Source organism: Bufo gargarizans, chromosome 2 (genome assembly GCF_014858855.1).
Source record: "Bufo gargarizans isolate SCDJY-AF-19 chromosome 2, ASM1485885v1, whole genome shotgun sequence".
Classification (NCBI taxonomy): domain Eukaryota; kingdom Metazoa; phylum Chordata; class Amphibia; order Anura; family Bufonidae; genus Bufo; species Bufo gargarizans.
In genome coordinates, this window is record NC_058081.1 from 70057473 (window position 1) to 70080137 (window position 22665).

At 44.9% G+C, this 22665-nt stretch overlaps 1 protein-coding gene across 2 annotated transcripts in view; it reads left to right on the top strand.

Annotated features, from left to right (window-relative positions):
* The first annotated feature begins 437 nt into the window (after positions 1–437).
* LOC122929456 overlaps positions 438–22665 on the top strand; it is a 29512-nt gene continuing 7284 nt past the window's right edge. For both annotated transcript variants that reach the window (XM_044283039.1, XM_044283040.1), the window contains exons 1-5: positions 438–545; positions 5807–5993; positions 13012–13149; positions 15377–15498; positions 19989–20244. In XM_044283039.1, the coding sequence (XP_044138974.1) occupies positions 5825–5993; positions 13012–13149; positions 15377–15498; positions 19989–20244 (685 nt within the window). In that variant the 5' untranslated portion in view covers positions 438–545; positions 5807–5824. The remainder of the gene's footprint in view (positions 546–5806; positions 5994–13011; positions 13150–15376; positions 15499–19988; positions 20245–22665) is intronic.

The window sequence follows — 22665 nt, forward strand, 5'->3', positions numbered from 1 at the left end:
TGCACCCGACGCAAAGCACAAAAAAAGTTTCAAATGCTTCATAAATTTTTCACAAAGCTTCGCCAACAACAAAACAGCCAACTATCACTCCACAGTTTTTGCGCACTGGGTTTTATATGTTACACCCAATGAGGGAGATTTATCAACAGTAGTGCAAAGGATTCTGATTGGTTGCTATGGGCAGCTAAGCCAGTTTTCCTTTACACCAATTTTGATAAATCTCCACCATTGCCCAGTCTGGAAAATACAAATGTCTTTATCTGCTGACAGTAAGCACAGAATTGAAAAATTATAACCCCTTGAAATGCAAATTACATTAGAATTGTGCTTGACTTTCACAATATAGTGATTAATTTTTCTTGACTGTCAAACCCTCTAATAATTGAGGCTACACTCATCAGCAGCTGAGCTGGAGGCGGACATGAATTGTGGAAGAAATATGCAATACCTGGAAATCTGTAACACCCACATGTCTCAGTGAGAATAAATAGTCCTAGAGACACAGCAACTGAGGAATCCAGGGTGCGAGGACTGAGGAGGAACAGGTAAGTGGCTGGGCAAGTCTGTGATACAATCTGGTTTCAGACAAGAATGAAATCTGATTTTAACGCTTGATGCCTTATCTCCCACAACATCTGGTGTCAGGGGAGATTCAGGTGGCCCCCATACACATTAGGTGGTTGTCCATTAGGTGGTTTGGTTTATACACAACTAATGTATATGGCCAGCTTAAAACTTTCAAAAAAGCAGACCCCCCCCCCCCCCTCCCACACTTTGTCTTGTACTTACCACCAAAACAACTCCATAACTGATTTGAAAGGCTGCAGGGCCTGTTCTGGGTCCCGTAGGGCATGTGCATCTCCCGGCTCTTAATGAGTCAATGTTCAATTGCCTCAATCTCTGCCAGCCAATGTTTGGTCACCTTAGAGTATTTAAGGCACCTTTCCGTGCCTGAGCTTTAGGCGCCTAGCTTGCTGGTTTACCAAACTATCTCTTATACCAATTCTGATTACCACTGCCTGCCGTGACTTCTGTCTGTTTATTGTATTGACCCTCTGCTGCCTGCCCTGACCTTGGATTGTTTCACGGATATGCACTGTCTGCCTGCCCAGACCTTGGCCTGCTTTTGTCTACGAGTATTAATCTAAATTCCAGCAGAAAAAAAAATCTAAAATCACAATTTTAATGATATACCTTAAAAAGGGTCCTGAATGGACCTTCTATACCAATCCAAAACAAAAAATACATACAAGTTATGTGACTAATATATTACATCCAGAGACTTGATAATACACTTGGGGTATGGGAGTAAATTATCCCTATATCTACCCCTATCCTAGAACCTCAGCCCAGGGAAGACTCCTAATGGTGGAGGCCCCCTGTCCACGTTCCTAGACTATTATCCCTAAGTTGTCCCTAGAAGGGTAAAAACAGGAAATAAACTGGAGTGCCCCAGGTATGAGGTGAGGATAATGAGGTACCGATGATACAACTATGAGCTGGATGCAAAAGACAAAGTACAAACACAAAGAAAAATACAGATAGTCAGGGTTGACATTATAGTCACACACCTGGGTTACCTCGACGTGTTTCCCCCTAGACAGTGCTATGGGATCATCAGGAGGTATGATAAAACACTAATAGTCTATACAATACTAATGTAACACGATATATACTAGCTTATAGCCAGGTTACATAGTCAAATTCAGGTCCGGGGGGCGCGTAACTAGTCTACGAGTATTGTGTGATTCCTCAGGGCTTCACCCCGGGGTCTCTGACCCCCCCCAAGGTTCAGCTGACAACTACACCAGGACTATTCCACGAGGTAGGAGCCTGGTGGCTCTCCTCTAGCTAATTAATTTTGTAGCCCAGGACACAATGAACAAGGGATTGATTTTGTCCCAAGGATTTATGGCGCATTACAAGATCTAAAGATAGACAGTATAGGGGGGGGGGCAGGTCTCAGATAACATCAATTTAGAGACCATGAATCCTTCACACAGCTTATCTGTCCGTATGTCATCCGTTTTTTTTTTTTTTTTTGCGGATCCATTGTAACAGCGCCTATCCTTGTCTGGAAAACGGACAAGAATAGGACATGTTCTATTTTTTTTGCGGGGATACGAAACGGACATACTGAGCATTTTCTGCTGACCCATTGAAATGAATGGTTCCGCATCCTATCTGCAAAAAAAATGGAACGGACACGGAAACAAAATACGTTCATGTACATGTAGCCTTAGCCATTAAAAAAACTTATTTTGTTTTTCTTTATGAGAGCAATAAGCCAGTTTTCTACTGGCTCACACAGTACCAGACTATTTCTTTATAAATATATTGGGGGTCATTTATCAAGCTGGCGTAAAGTGGAACTGGCTTAGTTGCCAATAGCAACCAATAAGATTAATTTTGGACAGCTCCTCCAGAAAATGAAAGGAAGAATCTGATTGGTTGCTGTGGGCAACTAAGCCGGTTCTACTTTACACCAGTTTGATAAATGACCCCCGTATACCTTTAGTTACACACCTTCTACATACTTACCTCTGCTGCAGGCACTCCTACCCCCTCACCAAAGCAGATGCCTGGATTAAGTTACAACAGCTAGTAAGAAGCCTTGGCTGTTGTAACTTAAAGGGATTCTGTCACCTGCCCTAAGCCAAAAAACGATTTTAAAGCAGCCATGCAGCACAGCTTACCTGGATTAGGCTGTGCTCCTTTATCTTGAAATCCGTCCAGCAGTTACTTCAAAAAACGACTTTGATCGATATGTAAATGTGTCCTGAAGGTGCCCAGAGGGGCGTTTTTTTCTTCTTAGTGAGCCCAGTACCGCCCCTATTTCAGTGCCCAGCCCGCCTTCCTTGTACTTCCTAACCGCCGCCCCCAGCCTGCCACAGCCTCTCCTGCCTCTCCTCCCCCTCCCTCACACCGAACGAAATCTCGCACAGGCGCAGTACCCACTGAGGGCTGCGCCTGTGCGATCATCAGGAGACTGAGGGCGGCAGCTTCATCTTCGTCACTGGGCATGCGCCGAGCCCAGTGACGTCCGATATTAGCTCTTTCCCTCAGTCAGCCTGGTAGGATGCGCAGAGGATTGCCGATCGGCTGATGCACCCTGCGCTTTCTCCAGTCTGCCTGCCACAGTGAAGACGGCCAGCGATTTCTTTCCCCACCCTCCCTTCAGGAAAGAAATAAGTATTTGTTGGGGCGAATTAGGTCTTATTATATTAAGTAAAGGCAGGCAGACTGGAGAAAGCGCAGGGTGCATCAGCCGATCGGCAATCCTCTGCGCTTCCTACCAGGCTGACTGAGGGAAAGAGCTAACATCGGACGTCACTGGGCTCGGCGCATGCCCAGTGACGAAGATGAAGCTGCCGTCCTCAGTCTCCTGATGATCGCACAGGCGCAGCCCTCAGTGGGTACTGCGCCTGTGTGAGACTTCGTTCGGCGTGAGGGAGGGGGAGGAGAGGCTGTGGCAGGCTGGGGGCGGCGGTTAGGAAGTACAAGGAAGGCGGGCTGGGCACTGAAATAGGGGCGGTACTGGGCTCACTAGGAAGAAAAAAACGCCCCTCTGGGCACCTTCAGGACGCATTTCCTTATTGATCAAAGTCGTTTTTTGAAGTAACTGCTGGACGGATTTCAAGATAAAGGAGCACAGCCTAATCCAGGTAAGCTGTGCTGCATGGCTGCTTTAAAATCGTTTTTTGGCTGAGGGCAGGTGACAGAATCCCTTTAAAGTGGACTTGACACCAAAAAATTCAGATTGATAAACAATATATTTTTGGCGGAAAAGATTCAGTAAATCCTGTAATTTAGACATTTATATGTCTGCTTTTCTACCTTCTGTGAACAGCCTTGGTGCAGGGAGCAGTTATCAGTAATTGATGGTATTGTGTGTATAAGTGTGCATTAGAGATATCTGTCAGTCACTGATAACACCTCCTCCTGTACCGATACTTTTCACAGGGCTGCGGATGTAAATGTAAAAATTACTGAATTTTTTACCACAAAGTTTTATTGAATCTTTTCCCACAAATATATATATATATATATATATATATATATATATATAAATCTATTAAAATCTGCTGAGTTTCTTCTGCTTTTTATGGTGCTTTCACATTGCATTGCATTGAATTTTTTGGTGACAGGGGTTGTGTCACTTCAGCCAATAGCATTTATCATGTAGAGAAAGTTAATACAAGGCACCTACTAATGTACTGTCATTGTCCATATTGCTTCCTTTGTTGGCTGGATTCATTTTTCCATCAAATTATACACTGCTTGTATCCAGGGGTTACGACCACTTAGTAATCCAGCAGCGGTGGCCATGCTTGCACACTATAGGAAAAGGTGCCAGCTTCTCTGGTGCCTGGGAACGCGAGAGTGCGCCTTGGCTGGAGCTATTTCCGATAGTGTGCAAGCACAACCACCGCTGATGGATTGCAGGGTGGTTGTTACCGTGTATAATGCAATGGGAAAATGAATCCAGCCAGCAAAGGAGACAATATGGACAATCACAATACATTAGTAAGTGCCTTACTGCAATTTTGCAGAACAGGTGCGGACCCATTCAATGGCGCCGCAAAAGATGTGGACATCACACTGTGTTCTGTCTGCATCCACACTTCCGTTCCGGTGCCCCACAATTTTTTATTATTTTTTTAACATGTCCTATTCTTGTCCACTGACAAGAAAAGGCATTTCTATTATAGTGCCGGCCATGTGCAGTCCGCAAAATGCGGAACGCACATGGCTGGTCTCAGTGTATTGCGGACATGTAAATGGACCCTAAAGCAGCAGAGGTGGGAGAGGTTGGAGGAAGGCAAGATCTCAATTTGCATTTTGCACCCCTTTCCACATGCCTACCTTAGGGCTCATGCACACAAACGTATTTCCTTTCGGTGTCCGTTCCGTTTTTTTTGCAGACCATTCATTTCCATGGGTCTGCAAAAAAACAGAAGTTACTCCGTGTGCATTCCGTTTCCGTATGTATGTTCCACAAATAGATAGAACATGTCGTATTATTGTCTGCATTAAGGGCCAGCTTCTCCGTTCCGCAAAATACAGAATGCACACAGACATCATCCGTATTTTTTGCGGACCGCAAAATACATACGGTTGTGTGCATGAGCCCTTACTGTGCCTTCCCGTGGTTTCACAGATTATATGAGTATATGCAAGGAAATAATCATATGGGAGAGCGGAAGGTTATAGTCACCTGCGGCTGATTTATTACAGAAATTGAGGTGACTGAAAATTAAAATCATCTGAAGGGTTTTGGTGGTAAGAACACTGATTTCTGTAAGCCCTGTTCAGATGAATGAAAAATTCTGCAACAACTCTGCCACATGTGAATATACACTTACAAATACATAGACGCTCTGTGTAGCCCTGTATAGGATTTGTTGTTCACTGCTGTGTGCAAATACAAGGGATCCTTAGGGCTCATGCACACAAACGTATTTTCTTCCCGTGTCCATTCCGGGTTTTTTGCAGACCATATGCGGACCATTCATTTTAATGGGTCCACAAATAAAACGGAAGTTACTCCGTGTGCATTCCGTTTGTCCGTATTTCCGTTCTGCAAAAAAATAGAACATGTCCTATTATTGTCCGTTGCTCCGTTCTGCAAAATACGGAATGCACACGGACGTCATCCATATTTTTTGCAGATCCGTTTTTTTCAGACCGCAAAATACATATGGTCGTGTGCATGAGCCCTTAGGGGGGCCATTTGATTTGAAAGATCATATAAGGCCACCGGCTTCATAACTCTATATAACGTTTCCTTTTTTATGTGTTTCAGACCAGAGAGAATCCAGACATGACACCAATGATGAATAATTACTATTTTCAATATCAGTTTCCTGTAAAGCCAATCATTTACCCAACCCCTCCATACATGAGCATTGAGAGGGATGGGATTGAAGTGGTCCGGTTTCCTGTGAGGAGCCGCAAATTGATGGATATGATCAAAAAATTTGATCCAAATGGTAAGAAATTATATAATAATTCACAGGCTTTAAAAAGGGGTATAACAATGGAGAAGAAATGATAGCGGCACTCACCCGGGTGTAGCAAAAAGATGTCTTTAATCCAGAAAAGACGAGTACAAAGTATCAGCAGGCTGGGGCGGATACAGGCGTGTGTGCTGAGTGCTCAGCTGGCGACGGCCGTTTCGTGCACCTTGCACTTCCTCTGGTCTCTGATCACGGCTGGAGACGCTGGCAGTGCCGCCTCATTTCTCTATTGTACCTTTAAAAAGGGGTATTCCAAAGGGATCATGTTAATTACAACCAGGGTTGGAGTGGGTTAAAATAACAAAGCATCAGTACTCGCCTCACCGACACATCAGAGAGTAAAATAGCCATACATCAGAATATATTGCGGTTTTATTTTTTTTCTGTGACATTACATATAGGGGGTCATTTATTAAGACCAGCGTTTTAGACACCGGTCTTAATAACCCCGTGTGCTGGCGGTCCACTCTTCAGCTGATTGTATCACTTTATACAAGGCCAAACCACTGGAGCAAGGGATGCTCAACCTGCGGCCCTCCAGCTGTTGTAAAACTACACCGCCCACCATGCCCTGCTATAGGCTGATAGTGGTAGGCTGCCCAGGCATGCTGGGAGTTGTAGTTTTGCAACAGTTGGAGGGCCGCAGGTTGGGCATCCCTGCTCTAGAATGTACAATTCTTGAGATTTGTAAAAAAAAAAAAGCAAATATGGCATCATCACATGGCCTATATTAGGCTAGTTTCACACCAGGGTTATTATTTTCCGGTATTGAGATCCGTCATAGGGTCTCAGTACTCGAAAAAAAAAACGCTTCCCTTTTGTCCCCATTCATTGTCAATGGGGACAAAACGTAACTGAACAGAACGTTCCGTTCTCATACCGGAGAGCAAATCGCAGCATGCTGCAGTTTGCTTTCCTTCCTGGGATGCGGAGCAAGACCCGCAATGCAAGTCAATGGGGACGGATCCGTTTTCTCGGACACAATAGAAAACGGATCCGTCCTCTATTGACTTTCAATGGAGTTCATGACGGATCCGTCTTGGCTATGTTACAGATAATACAACCGTCCCCGTTCATAACGGATGCAGATGGTTGTATTATCAGTAACGGAAGCGTTTTTGCTGGATCCGGTAGTGTGAAAGTAGCCTTAGCCAATAGAAGCTCACAGGTCCTTCATTCACTGCCTAGCTGACATGCACACAGTCACATGGTCCTTATTGGCCAGTAGAAGCTCGCAGGTCCTTCAGTCTTCTCCTCACTGACAGAAACACCAGTGGGGTTACTTATCAAACTGGCGTAAAGTAGAACTGGCTTAGTTGCCCATAGCAACCAATCAGACTCCACCTTTCATTTTTGACAGCTCCTTTGGCAAATGAAAGGAGGAATCTGATTGGTTGCTACAGGCATCTAAGCCAGTTTACAACGTTTGATAAATGACCCACAGGTTTCCATAAAAACCCAGCCATTTTTATTCACTGTTGAAAGGCCCCTGTGAATGTCACATTGTTATGGGGGGCACTGTGGACATCGCTGTCACGGGGGGCACTGTGGACATCGCTGTCACGGGGGGCACTGTGGACATCGCTGTTATTGGAGGCACTGTGGATATCGCTGTTATTGGGGGCACTGTGGATATCACTGTTATTGGGGGCACTGTGGATATCTTTTAATCTGTAGAGGACCCAGGACCAGCGCCGTACATGCCAGCGATGCGATTGGCTAGAACAACGGTACAGCCAATGGCACTGCTACAGCAGCAGAGGGAACCAGAAGAATCCCTCTGCATGCAGTCATTGTAGCTGAAGACTGCATGCAGAGTGTACCTGTGCCCCTCTGTGCTGTATCTACTGGGACTGCTGGGACTTGTGGTTCACCACCACTGCCTTTTTCTTTTTTCTTTTATTCTTTCTTCCCGGAGCAGAAGTTCCATATCCCTAATCCCCCCTTTCTCAATCTCAAGCCCTAATTCCTGTCCCTATACCAACCCCCCCTCTCCCCCCTCCCCCCGTCTGATTTTGCATCCAGCGAACAATTTTTGTCACTGTTATCTGGCTTTTCTTCCTGCTCTGCACCACTTTTTCTGTGTGCAAGCTGTGAACACCAAGCGCTGATCAGTCCGTAATCCACTGTTCAGCACCTGGGATTTTTTTGGTGCAGATATTTTTTTTGCAGAATTTGCAAATTTAATGGTGGCCCAAACCAATTTATACACCCAACAATTCATTGTTATGAACCCTACATCGCCATACACTAGACCCCTAGGTTGGACTGCAGTAAATGCAGCAGAGATGATGAAGTTTTAGGGACTCGTGCTGCATATGGGCGTAGTAAAGAAGCCAAACGTTAGACAAAATTGGAGTTCGGACATTTTCTACCAGACTCCAATTTACAGTAAGATCATGACCCGGAAGCGATTTGAGTCAATTCGGAAATTCCTACACTACAATGACAATTCACAATGCCCACCCCGAAACGACCTGACATTTGACCGTTCAAGTTTAGGCCCGTCAATGACCACTTTAACACCAGGTTTGCTGAGGTGTACAACCCAGATAAAAATGTCTGTGTAGATGAGTCCCTAATACTTTTCAAAGAGAGGATTAGATTCCGCCAGTACCTGACTAGCAAACGGGCAAGGTATGGCATTAAGATTTACAAACTTTGTGAGAGTAGCACTGGGTACACCCACAAGTTCCGCATTTACGAAGAAAAAGATTCCCGGACAGAACCCCCAGAATGCGCCCCCATCCTAGGAGTTGGTGGGAAGATTGTGTGGGACTTACTGCACCCACTTCTAGATAAGGGTTACTACCTCTATGTGGATAACTATTATACCAGCATACCCCTATTCATGTCCCTAACTGCCAGAGGTACTGTGGCTTGCGGCACAGTGCACAAAAATCCGAGAGGCCTCTGTAGATCCCTGGTAGGGCAACCACTGAGAATGGGTGAAAGTAGGGCTCTCCTCCATGAGAACATGCTGACGGTAAAGTACAAGGACAAGAGGGACGTCCTTGTACTGACCACCATTCACACTAACGCCAACTCCCCTGCTCCTGTACAAGGTACCACAACCACTACCCCCAAACCAGTTTGCATCCTGGACTTCAATAGGCACATGGGAGGGGTGGATTTTTAAGATCACGTTCTGAAGCCCTACAGTGCCACACAAAAAACGAAAGTGTGGTACAAAAAGTTAGCCGTACACACTGTACAGGTGGCAATGTGCAATGCGTACGTGCTATTTCAGTCTGCAGGCCACACAGGAACTTTCCTTCAGTTCCAAGAGGTGGTTATCAAGGGTCCCAGTACTTCAGGAAGTCATGGTATCCATGTTGTACCAGGGCAACATTTTCCAGGTTAATTTCCCCAGACAGCAAGGAAGGGAAGGATCCAAAAAAAGATGCAGGGTGTGTTCCAAAAGGGGGATAAGAAAAGACACCATTTACCACTGCGAAACCTGGCCTGTGCATGCAGGAGTGTTTTAAAATCTACCTTTCTTCCATGGAATATAAATTTAATGTCATCCATGATGTAGCCTGTAGTTTCACCACCTTATATCTCTGATTTAGCCCACATAGCTTACACATCCACTTTTCACCAACCACTACATATTAATTTCTGTGAAACACCTGTTAGGGTAAAAGTGCCCTTTCCACTCCTTAAAATGTAGGAAAATCAGGAATTTTTTTAATGCGTCGTGGCACCTAAAATCCATGTCTGCCAATTCAGGCCTGCCAGCAAAATCCATATTTTGCTGTTTGCCTGCTGTGCGCCCATACAGCAAGCAACAAACACAAATGGGGTGTTTCCTGAATTGGGAGAAAATGGGGAACACATACTGGGGTGCATTTTCTTCTTTAACCCCTTGTGAAAGTGAAAAATTGGGGTCTGCTAGTAATTTTTCATTTTCACAAATGTGTGGTTTGAAATCCTTTAACAAGTGTTTCTGCCTTCTGTGAGACACCTGTTTGCTGAAAAGTACCCTTTCTACCACTTAAAATGTTTGTACGGGGGTGCTCATTCAAAATTAGGGTCACTTCTTGGGGTTTTTAATTTCTAGGGGCCTCAGGAATTTTTTTAATGCGATAACTATGGCAGCTAAAATCCATGTCTGCCAATTCAGGTCAGCAAAATCTATATTTTGCTTTTTGACTCTAGAGCCCTGCTGTGCACCCATACATCATTATGGGGTGTTTTCGTATTTGGGGGTTGGGGGGGTTGGGTAACAAAATGTGGGGTGCATCTGGTCCTGTTACCCTTTGGGGAAGTGAAAAATATGGGCATAAAGCTACTTTTTCTAGAACAAAAAATGTAATTTTTCATTTTCACTGCCAAGTGTTTCCTAATTCTAGGAAACACCTTTGAGGTCAAAGTGCTCAGTACAAACCTTGAAAGATTCCTTGAGGGGTGTAGTTTACAAAATAGGGTTACTTTTTGGGGGTTTCTACTGTAGGGCCACCTCAGGGTGTCTTCATCTGCGACAACGCTCCCAATTACCATTCCAGCTAAATCCGCTCTCCTAAAGCCACATGGTGCTCCTTCCACTCTGAAGCCTGCTGTACGCCCATACATCAGTTTTTAAGCACATATGGGGTGTTTCTGTAAACTCCAGATTCAGGGTAATAGATTTAGAGTTTTGTTTGGCTGTTAACCCTTGATGTGTTGCAGGAAAAATTGATTACAATTTCAAATCTGCTAAAAAAAAGTTACATTTTGAAATGTCATTCCCATTTTCCATTCTCGTGAGACACCTAAAGGGTTAACAAAGTTAGTTAAATCAGTTTTTAATAGCTTAATAGGTGTTGTTTCTAAAATGGGGTGATTTTATGGGTAGTTTCTAATATGTAAGCCCCATAAAGTGACTTCATAACTGAACTGGTCCTTAAAAAATTGGGTTTTGGAAATTTTCTTAAACATTTTAAGATTTGCTTCTAAACTTCTAAGCCTTCTAACGTCCCCAAAAAATTAAAATGTAATTTTCAAAATGATCCAAACATGAATTAGACATATGGGGAATGTAAAGTAATAACTATTTTTGGAGGTATTACTATTTTAAAAAGTAGAGAAATAGAAATGTGAAAATTTGCTATATTTTTTGTAAATTTTGTATTATTTTTTTATAAATAAAAATGAAATATTTTGACTCAAATTGACCACTGTCATGAAGTATAATATGTGACGAGAAAACAATCTCAGAGTGTACTGGTTAAGTAAAAGCGTTTTAAAGTTATCACCACATAAAGTGACATGTCAGATTTGCTAAAAATGGCCTGGTCCTTAAAGAGGACCTTTCACCTGTAAAAACAATGTAAACTAAGTATGCAGACATGTAGAGCGGCGCCCGGGGATCTCACTGCACTTATTATTATCCCCGGGCGCCGCTCCGTTCTCCCGTTATGCCCTCCGGTATCTTCGCTCTGTAAGTTATAGTAGGCGGAGTCTGCCCTTGTCCTGTGGGCGTCTCCTTCTCCTAAGGTTGCAGCGCTGGCCAATCGCAGCGCACAGCTCACAGCCTGGGGAAAAAAACCCTCTGATTGGCCAGCGCTGCAAGCTAGGAGACGCCCACAGGACAAGGGCAGACTCCGCCTACTATAACTTACAGAGCGAAGATACCGGAGGGCATAACGGGAGAACGGAGCGGCACCCGGGGATAATAGTAAGTGCAGTGAGACCCCCGGGCGCCGCTCTACATGTCTGTATACTTAGTTCACATTGTTTTTACAGGTGAAAGGTCCTCTTTAAGGACCAGGCCATTTTTAGCAAATCTGACATGTGTCACTTCCGTTCTGTTATTAAACAAAATATATCTGTATGCGGATCGGAAACGGAAACAGTAACTTATTAATCACCAAACACATGAGCAATATGGGCTGGGCATAGCATTGCTACAGTATGGATCCGCAAAATACGGATGGGTTTCATGTGTGTTCCGCATTTTTGGCGGACCCATTGACTTGAATGGGGCCTCGGACCGTGATTTGCAGACAGTAATAGGACATGAACTACTTTTTTGCGGAACGGAAACGTACCGCCCGTTGTTTTTGCAGACCCTTTGAAATGAATGGTTCCGTATACGGACCGTTTATGGAACACAAACAACAGAACGGAAACAGAAAAAAAAAAAAACATTTGCATGCATGAGGCCTTAGGCCACGTTCACATCACTGTTTTGTTTTCCGTTCTGAACTATCAGGATAATAGAACATTTAAATAAATGTATCCTTTATTTTTTGCGGACCCAGTGACTTGAATGGGGCCTCGGACTGTGATTTGCAGACAGTAATAGGACATGCACTACAGCTGGGTTTTATGAGCGTTCTGCATTTTTTGCAGACCCATTGACTTGAATGGGGCCTCGGATAGTGATTTGCAGATCACTGTCACATAGGACATGCACTACTTTTTTGCGGAACGGAAATACGGAAATGTACCTTCCGTTGTTTTTGCAGACCTTTTGAAATGAATGGTTCCCTATACGGTCCGCAAAAAAAAATGGAAGCGGAAAGAAAATACGTTCCTGTGCATGAGCCCTTAGAAAGAGGATAGTCAGTGTCTGCTTCTTCTCACCCAGGAGATACCATGACATAGAACTTTCCTGGCATGAGAGGTGCAAAAGAAAGACCTTCTGGGCAGCAATGCTGGACCTAGCAGAAAGGGCTGAGCTCAGGATAGCTGGTAAGGGGGGCAGGCATCTTGACATCGAGCTAGGCGAATAGTAATACAAAGATTTGACCCCATACAGTTTGCATTAACAAGTGGGCATTTTTTGGGCCACATTAAAGATCCGATCAGTCAACCAATGAGCGCTGACTGTGTTCACATGGGGCATGAGCGTTTGTCGGAACATTTATTCAGCCCATGTAAATGGACCTTAAAACGTTAACCTATAGGGCCATCACCAAGTTTACTGTATGGGGCCCCAATATTTCTGATGGCGGCCCAGCCTGTAACATTCGACAAAGTCATGATCACATGTGTTTGTTTTTAGATATCACTTACATTGTAGATGGCAGTTTCTTTGAAAGTTTACCAAATGATGCCACCTTCATTCAAGATACTTCACGTAAATATTTTGTCATAAATGGTGAAAGTGTGCGGGCAAAGTGGATGCAGCAACCTAACAAAGGTATGGACTGCATGTCTTTTTTAAGCCTTTACAGTGGCAATTTAATATTTTCCTAGGTCATCAGTGCTATTTCCCAGACTGTTTTGTAGAAGGTGTAAAATATAATAAGTCATACTCACCTCCATCGATCCTCTGCTGCTCCCGTTCCGTCACTCCCTAGATCCCTGATGGTCTCTGCTTCCTGGTCCCTCTCAACACACAGGAAATGCCTGTTCAGCCAATCAGTGTCTGAGGCAGGTCACGGTTACAGCCTGTGATTGGCTGAGCTGGCATTTCCTGTTTGTCGAGAGGTAACAGGAAACAGAAACCAAAGAGAACCTAGAGAGTGACGGAACGTGAGCAGCTAGAGATAGTAGAGGTGCGCCTTTTTTTATGCCACTCTGAGCCTTTTAATTCCTTAGAGAGGACCTTTTACCACTCCTGAGAGTCCTGAACTGCCTGTTTTAATAGCGTCATGCATTCCCCATGTAATAAGCCTGGAGCATCTATTCTTATGTCTCTATGTTGTGGCATTCTTTTATTACTGGATGAATTGCTAGCAGTCTGCAGTAAGGGTACAGAGGGGAAGTAACAAGTTAGGGGTGTAACTGGCCAGCTAAGACCTGTCCTAGGTTGCTAATATACAGTAGCTTATATGTTTATACAGCTAGACCTGCCAATAACCTTAATACAGTTCCTATGTAAGTGTGTTAAAGACAAAAGCAGAGTTAAGCAGAGATAAAAAAAATAAAAATAAAAAAAACTTACCTCTCTGCTCCTCACCGCCCGCGATCCTCTTCCTCCTGGTGTCAGCTGTGCTCTGAACTGGCGCGCACAGGGTGACGTCACAAAGCGCCTCACACTGTGCGCAGCCCTGCCCAGCTGACAGCCGAGGACCAGGAAGTTGTAAGTATATAGCATTCACCGCTTCCTGGTCCTCTGGTACTAATGAGCGCTTTAGTATTCACCGGCCAGCAGGCTTGATTAGGGTGTGCCCAGGCACACCCATTGTGCACGCCTATGGTTAGTATTGTGATTAGAACTGTATACTGAACCAGTTATATGTGTGTTTACTTACAGTTCCACCAAATTACAAATTGCGACCAAATTCCATACAAATTGCATACAACCATACCAGATCCTACTCAACCAATCTGCAAATAGTTACTGCAAACTGCAAACCAAGTTGAACAAGTAGAACTATTAGTTAGACCTCAGATATGCCGCTGAGAGAGATCATAAAGTGCTTAAATAACTAAAAGTGAGAGTACAGATACTGAAGAGAGAAATATATCCACCATTTTTTGTGGAATGACAAGATTGAACAGTTGAACCACCATCTTATGCATACCACCATTTTGTGATACTTTATTCAACACGTGTTTTGTACATGGACTATCTGCTGCGGAGACGACAGTGTTATATATGAAGAAAAGGTGAAGTTAATAAAGAAGTTATTTCGAGAACTTGGTGTGCTCTAGAACGTCGCTAGAGGAATTACAGAGTAATAGACAGTCTGGTTAGACTAAAAGTCAGAGATATCAGAAATCTTCTAATGCCACAGCGCAAAAGGCACTTCATAGTGCTGCACCTGCCACAAAAGGTGTGTCCCTGCACAATCTGAAAATGGCAGTATTGATTGGATAGAGTCAGACTGTGCAGGGACACACCCCAACTGGTTACCACCCCTCTGTACCCTTACTGCAGACTGCTAGCAATTTATTCATAACTTCTAGCAGGAATAATAAAGGATCGGCACAACATAGAGCCATAAGAATAGATGTTCCAGAATTGTTATTACATGGGGAATGCATGAAGCTATTAAAATAGGCATGTCAGGAGAGGTGAAAGGTCCATTTTAGCAACCGCAGGCTGTCTTTTGATGGTTAGTGGTGCAGGTAGGTACCTACTCTAAGGACGAGCTGTTACTAACAGTTCCTGATCTTAGAGCATACACCCGATTATGGTTGCGATCGGGGAAGCTCTGATCCCAGCCATATAACCCTTTGAGTGCCACAGTTTGTGACCACAGCATGATCAAAGGGATCTTCCCTCCTTGATTAGAGGACCCAGTGACCCGATCAGAGACTGCAGTCAGCACCTTGGTGTAATCTATGATGCCACTTTCCTAGATAATCAAATCATGTTATTTTTTTAGAATTGCACATTTATGTATGATACTATTATCGCAATCCATATTTTCATACTGTTTACACGGTACAAACATTTTCTACATTTACTATCCTAGCACCAAAATTCAAGATCACTTTCCACGAAACAAGAGAAAAGGGTGTTATCACCATACAAGTCAAAGACCAGGACCTGTATCTATCATATAAACCTAACCCAGACAAGCAGCTCAAAGTGTTGGTGAGGTTTTTTTTGTTATATCTTCATAAATCCTCATCTGTCTGACTTTCGCCGTCCTCCATATATATATTAAAGAGGGAGATTTATCGTTCAGTTTTCTGACCGAAAAAAAAAAAGCTGCAAACGCTGTGTTCAGGGGTGCACCACCAATGAGGCCTGCTGAGGCAATCTCCTCAGGCAGCACCTGGTAGGGGCAAGATGGGGGCAGCAGAAGGACCATAGGCAATGAGCGCTTTCATTGTGGCAAAGGGATTAGGTTAAGAAATTGGCATGGGGGGGCACCATTTAAGTTTCCTCCTCAGGCAGCAGAAAGGCTAGGTGCACCCCTGCCTGTGTTTGCGACTTTTTAAAATGCCACTTTCAACAAATTTATTTATTTATTTGAGTACCAAAATAATTTTTAGAAATTCTTTTTCCTTTTTTTAGGTTTAGGGCTCATGCACACGGCCGTTGCCCCGCCGTGGCCATATTGCAGCCCGCATACCTCGGGTCCGCAATACAGGGGGCACCAGCCGTGTGCACCCCGCATCACGGATGCGGACCCTTTCACTTCAATGGGTCCGAAAACCCGGAAATGCGGTGCGGCAGCACGGATCTGAACCCCACTGAAGCACTACAGAGTGCTTCCATGGTCTTCCTGGCCGTGCCTCCGCACCGCCAAAAAGTACTTTTTGGCGGTGCGGACCGTTGGATGAGGGGGGGGGGGTCGGGGACATGTGCACGAGCCCTTAATTTGGAGGAAAAAACTCCCAATTTTTTTTTCTTAAATATTAAGGCTCCATTAACACATCCGCAATTTTGCGGAACGGAATTGCGGACCCATTCATTTCTATGGTCTTCCGGGTCCACAATTCCGTTGCCGAAAAAAATAGAACATGTCTTATTCTTGTCTGCAATTGCGGACAAGAATAGGCATATTCTATTAGTGCTGGCGATGTGTGGTCCGCAAAATGAGGAACCCACATTGCAGTGTGAATGGACCCTAAAAATGACACAAAAATTAAATTATTGCAATGAGTTCCCTATTTTGTGATCGTTTTCATACAGAACATGTATAGGTTTGAGAGAACGGGCGAATATGGTGACTGTTTCTGTCAGTGACTGCATTTTTATTTTATTTTTTACAGAGAAGGCAGAAGCGGTAATAAACCGCTCCGGTCTTCTCCTCAGGGTCCCTGCTGTGTCTGTCAGCCGGGACCCAACCTGCTCCTGCTAGATTGCTGATCTTTCCTGGGATTAAAGAGCTGCCTGCATGTCTATATACGTGCTATCTGCCCGGGGCATGTGCAGATAGGATGTATACACAGTGGGCAGTCAGGAAGGGGTTAAGGACGGAATCAAAACAGAACCCTTTAGAGGCATTCCGTTTTGCTCCGTCCTAATACATTTCTATGGATACAAATAATGGTTCCGTTATGTATGATGGGGGGAAAAAAAAAGTCCTGCCATACATACATAACGGAACAAAACGTAACTGTTACTTGTGCTGTAGGGATTCGCTCTGGTAGGCAGGGTAAGCGGACGCAATACAGAGGCAAAACCACGGTTGAAAAGCAAAAGTCAGTGTTTATTCACACAGAAAGGCAGAAAAGAAACACAATACATGGCAGGGCCCTGGTGTTCATTTACACCGCAAGAATCCTGGTGTTAATTCTCACAGCAAAAGTCTACAGAACTCAAAAACACGTCACCTGGCAGCCCACAGCAGGCCTTAGGGCGCCTGGCCACCAGCCTTGCAGTATGGCAGAACCCCTCAGCTCCACTCTCACCTGGAGGTTCATTCCACCTCAAGCTGAGCTGCTGGCTGGGATTTTAAACCCCAGCCCAAAACCTGGCCTGGACGTGGGGGACAGCCACCCACCCTGCTCTTTGGCTGCTCCCAATAAGAACCGGCCCGGATCGGCTTTACAGCCACACTAAGATAAAACAGTGTCAGCGAGCACTAGCTGCGTCCGACACACAAAATGACCTGTTCTTATCTCACCGAGGCCAGAAACCTCGGTGACACGTACCTTCCGTGAATGACGGACCCTTGCACCTTCCTACAGTGCCCATAGAAACGTATTAGGACAGAGCAAAACGGAATGCCTCTAAACGGCTCCATTTTGCATTCCGTCCTTAAAGTCTGTTATATTCCGTTATAACTCTGCTATAACAGAACATTATAACGGAATTACAAACGCATATGCGCTCCCGCCCTAAGATGTATTTTTCCCTTAAGAAATAGTCCGAGCCATGACACCCCACACAGCATTATGTGGCCAGCAACATGGTGTGCAATAGGGGTGTACAACATGGTGTGCAATAGGGGTGCACAACATGGTGTGCAATAGGGGTGTACAACATGGTGGGCAATAGGGGTGTACAACATGGTGTGCAATAGGGGTGTACAACATGGTGTGCAATAGGGGTGTACAACATGGTGTGCAATAGGGGTGTACAACATGGTGTGCAATAGGGGTGTACAACATGGTGTGCAATAGGGGTGTACAACATGGTGTGCAATAGAGGTGTACAACATGGTGTGCAATAGAGGTGTACAACATGGTGTGCAATAGGGGTGTACAACATGGTGTGCAATAGAGGTGTACAACATGGTGTGCAATAGGGGTGTACAACATGGTGTGCAATAGAGGTGTACAACATGGTGTGCAATAGAGGTGTACAACATGGTGTGCACAACATGGTGTGCAATAGGGGTGTAGAACATGGTGTGCAATAGGGGTGTACAACATGGTGTGCAATAGGGGTGTACAACATGGTGTGCAATAGGGGTGTACAACATGGTGTGCAATGAGGTCGTACAAAAAACAAACAAAAAATTGGGCCCATTCACATGACTTTTTTGGCGCTGTTTTTCATGCATTTGCAGCGCCAATAAATTCCTCTAAAAAGCCTCCCATTAAAAGAACTTAAAAATAGAGTAGAAAAAAAAGCAGCAACCTCTATCTTGGCACAGAATCCACGCTAATTCTCCCATTGAAATGAATGGGAAGCGAAAAAAAAAATGCTCCAAAAAACGCACAGAAAATCAGTGTGGATTCCAGCGTGTTTTCTAAATCCCTCATGTGAACGTACTCCAAGACTAAAATGTTCTCCTCTGGTTAAATGCAAAATATTGCATAAGAGTGTACAGTAACAACCGTAACCTCTGGATAGGTCATCAGTATCTGATTGGTGTGGGGTCCGACACCTGGGACCCCCACCGATCAGCTGCTTGAGAATGCACTGGCGCTTGCACTAGCGCACGGCATTCTCTCAGCTCACCAAGCACAGCGCCGTACATTGTATAGCGCCTGTGCTTGGTATCACAGCTCAGCCCCATTCACATGAATGTGACATCACTGGCCTAGGCCTAGGAAAAGTGAGAAAAGGTTGTGGCGCTACTGCGAGCAATACTGCCTTCACAAACAGCTGACTGTCAGGGGTCCCAGGTGTCGGACCCCCACCGATCATAAACTGATATGTATTTTGCAGTCTGCTAAAAAAGTGCTCCGTAAGAATTCCATTTCCGTATTTCCGTTCCGTGGAAAGATAGAACATGTCCTATTATTGCCCGCAAATCACTTTCCGTGGCTTCATTCAAGTCAATGGGTCCGCAAAAAAAAACAGAACACATACGGAAATGCATCTATATCCGTTCCGTTTTTTGCGGAACCATCTATTGAAAATGTTATGCCCAGCCCAATTTTTTCTATGTAATTACTGTATACTGTATATGGCATACGGAAAAACGGAATGGAAAGGAAACGGAAACACAACGGAACTCAAAAACGGAACAAAGGATCCGTGAAAAATGGACCGCAGAAAACTATAAAAGCCATACGTTCGTGTGAACTAGGCCTTAAAGTCTGGTTAGTCCTGTTAATGAGAACACATAGGGGTGGGGGCACCATGCTTCTCACGTGGGCAGAGTAATCTGTGTTTATAAGGGGCTGCCCGCCTTGGTCTTGGAGGGGGTGTATACCCGTACTAGTAACTGCCCCTGTGCAAGGTCGGGTTGTGCTTGAGTCAAGCACTGCAATGGAGCAGAGGCCATAGGTGAATGGAGAGCGTCCATTGGGTGAAGAGATGGGTCTCCCCGCAGATAGAGAGCAGCTGAGAAGCTGGTAGGAGTGATAGTACTAAAAGCTGTGTGTGACCCCAGGGCTAGATGTACATCAGGTGGAGAGATCACCAGACACCGAGTCTGGGTGGAAAGCCCCATGGCGCCATACCCTCCTTTGGCACCATTTCCATCTGTGAGTAGGACCGTCAAACTGTGCCCAAGTTATCACTGACAGACTGTTTCACCACCTTGTGCCCGTTCTACTGTGCTGGCGATTTTCAGTAAGGTGTACCTGATCATGTCATTGCCAACCCACCATGATACCCCCCATCGCCCACCCGTAATCCTTACCACTTCTTACACTAGAAAGAGGTGGACAAGATTATTAATACACAGATTTTTTCCTTGTCCATTGAGCTAACCATTTCTCATTCTCATTCAGCCATTAGGACAGAAGAGTCTTGATTTCGATAAGCCTGAGACCAAAGAGTTTTTCTTCTACCTCAGTAATGTCAACAAAATAGAGTATTCAATCGAGTCAGCGAAGCAACCGGGCTGTTTCATTAGCACCTCTACTGATGAGAACGTCCATGTCACGGTGGAGCCTGCCTCCAACACTCTCCGCAAAGAGTTAAAATTTGATGCAAATAAGGAACGTAGTAACATTAAGTGCAGACCGAACAGAGTGAGAAAATACAGTAAGTTACTGACGTCTGATTCTTTGTGTTCAATTATTCTGTATTGGTGTGTGCTAGATTTAAAGGGCAACTTCATTCACTTTGCAAGTCCTCCAGCATGCACGTTTTTCAGTTTTCTTTTTTTTTTTGCGTTGTTTTTTTAGAACTCGCTTTTATGTTTTGTTTTTAAAGTCAGTCATTTTCTTACAGGAAAGTATGTTCCCCCCTCTGTTGATCAATATGGAAAAAGCTACGGTTAAAAAAAACACATAATGCAGAAACACAACACACATTGACATATGCTTTTTTTTAAGCAGTACCAAAAACAATGGATGTCTATAGCACAAAAATGTCAGAAATTGAAGCAAAAAATGTCATAACTCAAGCAGACTGCCATTTAAAAAAAATGCCACTGGCGCAATAAAAACGCAAGTGAAGAAAACACGACAAAAAAAAGGTTTAATAAAGCATTTAATAATTCCCATAGACTTACAGCCCCGATCTGGAGGTTCTGAACGTTTTATGCCATTTTTTGGGGTAAAAAAGTTGCAAATTTTAGCTTATTCCAACACCTTCACCACTTTTCCAAAAGGTGGGCAGGAGTGCAGTGACCGACTGAATTAAAGGGGTTGTCCGGGCTTTTGATATTGATGACCTATCCTCACGATAGGTCATCAATATCAGATCGGCGGGGGTCAGACACCTGGCACCCCCGCTGATCAGCTGTTTGAGGAGACGGCGCGCACGGTGTGTACGTGCCGTCACTCTTCCTACTCTCTGCTGTATGTCTATGGGAAGAGAGAAGGGAGTGAGAGGAAGAGTGAATGGAGATGGCACGTGCGCACTGCGTCTCCTCATACAGCTGATCGGTGGGGGTGCCGGGTGTCGGATCCCAGCCAATCTAATATTGATGTCCCATCCTGAGGATAGCTCATCAATAGAAAAAGGCCGGACCACCCCTTTAAGGCTACATGCACACGAACGTGCTGTCCGCATATTTTACAGCCCCATTGAAGTTAATGGGTCTGCATCCCAGCCGCCAAAATGGCAGCTCAGATGTGGACCAAAATAACGGCTGTGTGCATGAGGCCTAATACTGTAGTTGATCATGCAAAGGAGTTAATGGTTAAAGGTCTGCAGCACAGGCACGGAGCCCTTATGTTCGTGTGAATGAGCCCTTAGGGTGTCTGCAAATGATGCACGTATTTTCACCGCACATAATCTGCAGCATAATACAGTACCAACAAAGTGGAAAAAACAGAACAAAAACTAAGTAAATAGTGCAGCTTTGGGCATTTCGGTAGGGATTTCATGCGTATTTTCTGCACACAAATCTGCACCATGTGCAGCCACCCTTAGCGCTTATTAACACAGTCAGTGTTTGGTCAGTGATTTTGAGCCCAAATCAGGTGCGGTTATAAACACAGAATGTCACGGTTCTATAGGGACAGTGCAGCCCTAGGCTCCACCCACTCCTCTATCCCCACCTACTTGCACAGTCCGTCCTAACCCACGGTGCGCAGCTGGACGGCAGTCCCAAGCTTAAGTACGTGCAGGGGTCTACAGGGAGGGAACAAGGTGGGAGAAAACAAAAGACTAAGACAGAAACGTAAGCTACCAGGCCGGGTAGTAACCAGACAAGCAAATAACCAACCATAAGCAAAACCAGAATAAAATGGAAGCCGAGGTGAAGTACCAGGAGGTCACGTCAGTACAAAGGAATAACACAGGATCAAGAGTCAAATACAAGCCAAGGTCGAGTTCGCTAACCCTGGGTACACACCTGAGCGTTTCGCAAACGCGCGTTTTTATGCGCGATTTTGCCACGCGTATTTATGCGCGTTTTTGTAATAGTAAACTCGCGTTTGACGCGCGTTTGGGTGATTGACAGCAGTGTTGTCCAAAGAGTCTATGGCCCAAACGCGCGTCAAACGCGCCAAAAAAAGCTCCTGAACTTGCTTATGCGTCGGGCGTTTTACAGCGCGATCGTACGCGCTGTAAAACGCCCAGGTGAGAACCATTCCCATAGGGAATCATTGGTTTCTCTGTGTTGAGCGTTTGACAGCGCGTAGGAACGCGCTGTAAAACGCTCAGGTGTGAACTTAGGGTAAATCAGACATGCAGGAAACTGCTCGTGGAGTAGTAAGACCAATCACAGGCAACTTGTGGCCAGACTCAATGATCACGTGACCCTGCGTCAGCCCCAACCAAAATCCTGAGTGCACTCGTCCCTGCCCCTGCTCGTTGCCTAGGGGATGGAGGCCGCCGGCCGCGCTGAGGAAGCGTACGCCATGGGTCCTCCCTACCCTCTTGTTGCCAGGGAGAGGAGGACACCGGCCCACGTCCGATGCTGGCTCCTCCTCCCTCTTTATCAGCGGGACGCCGGCGGTGCTGCAAGGAGGGAGAACATGTTACACAGAACAGGTGCAGATCTTTCCCTTA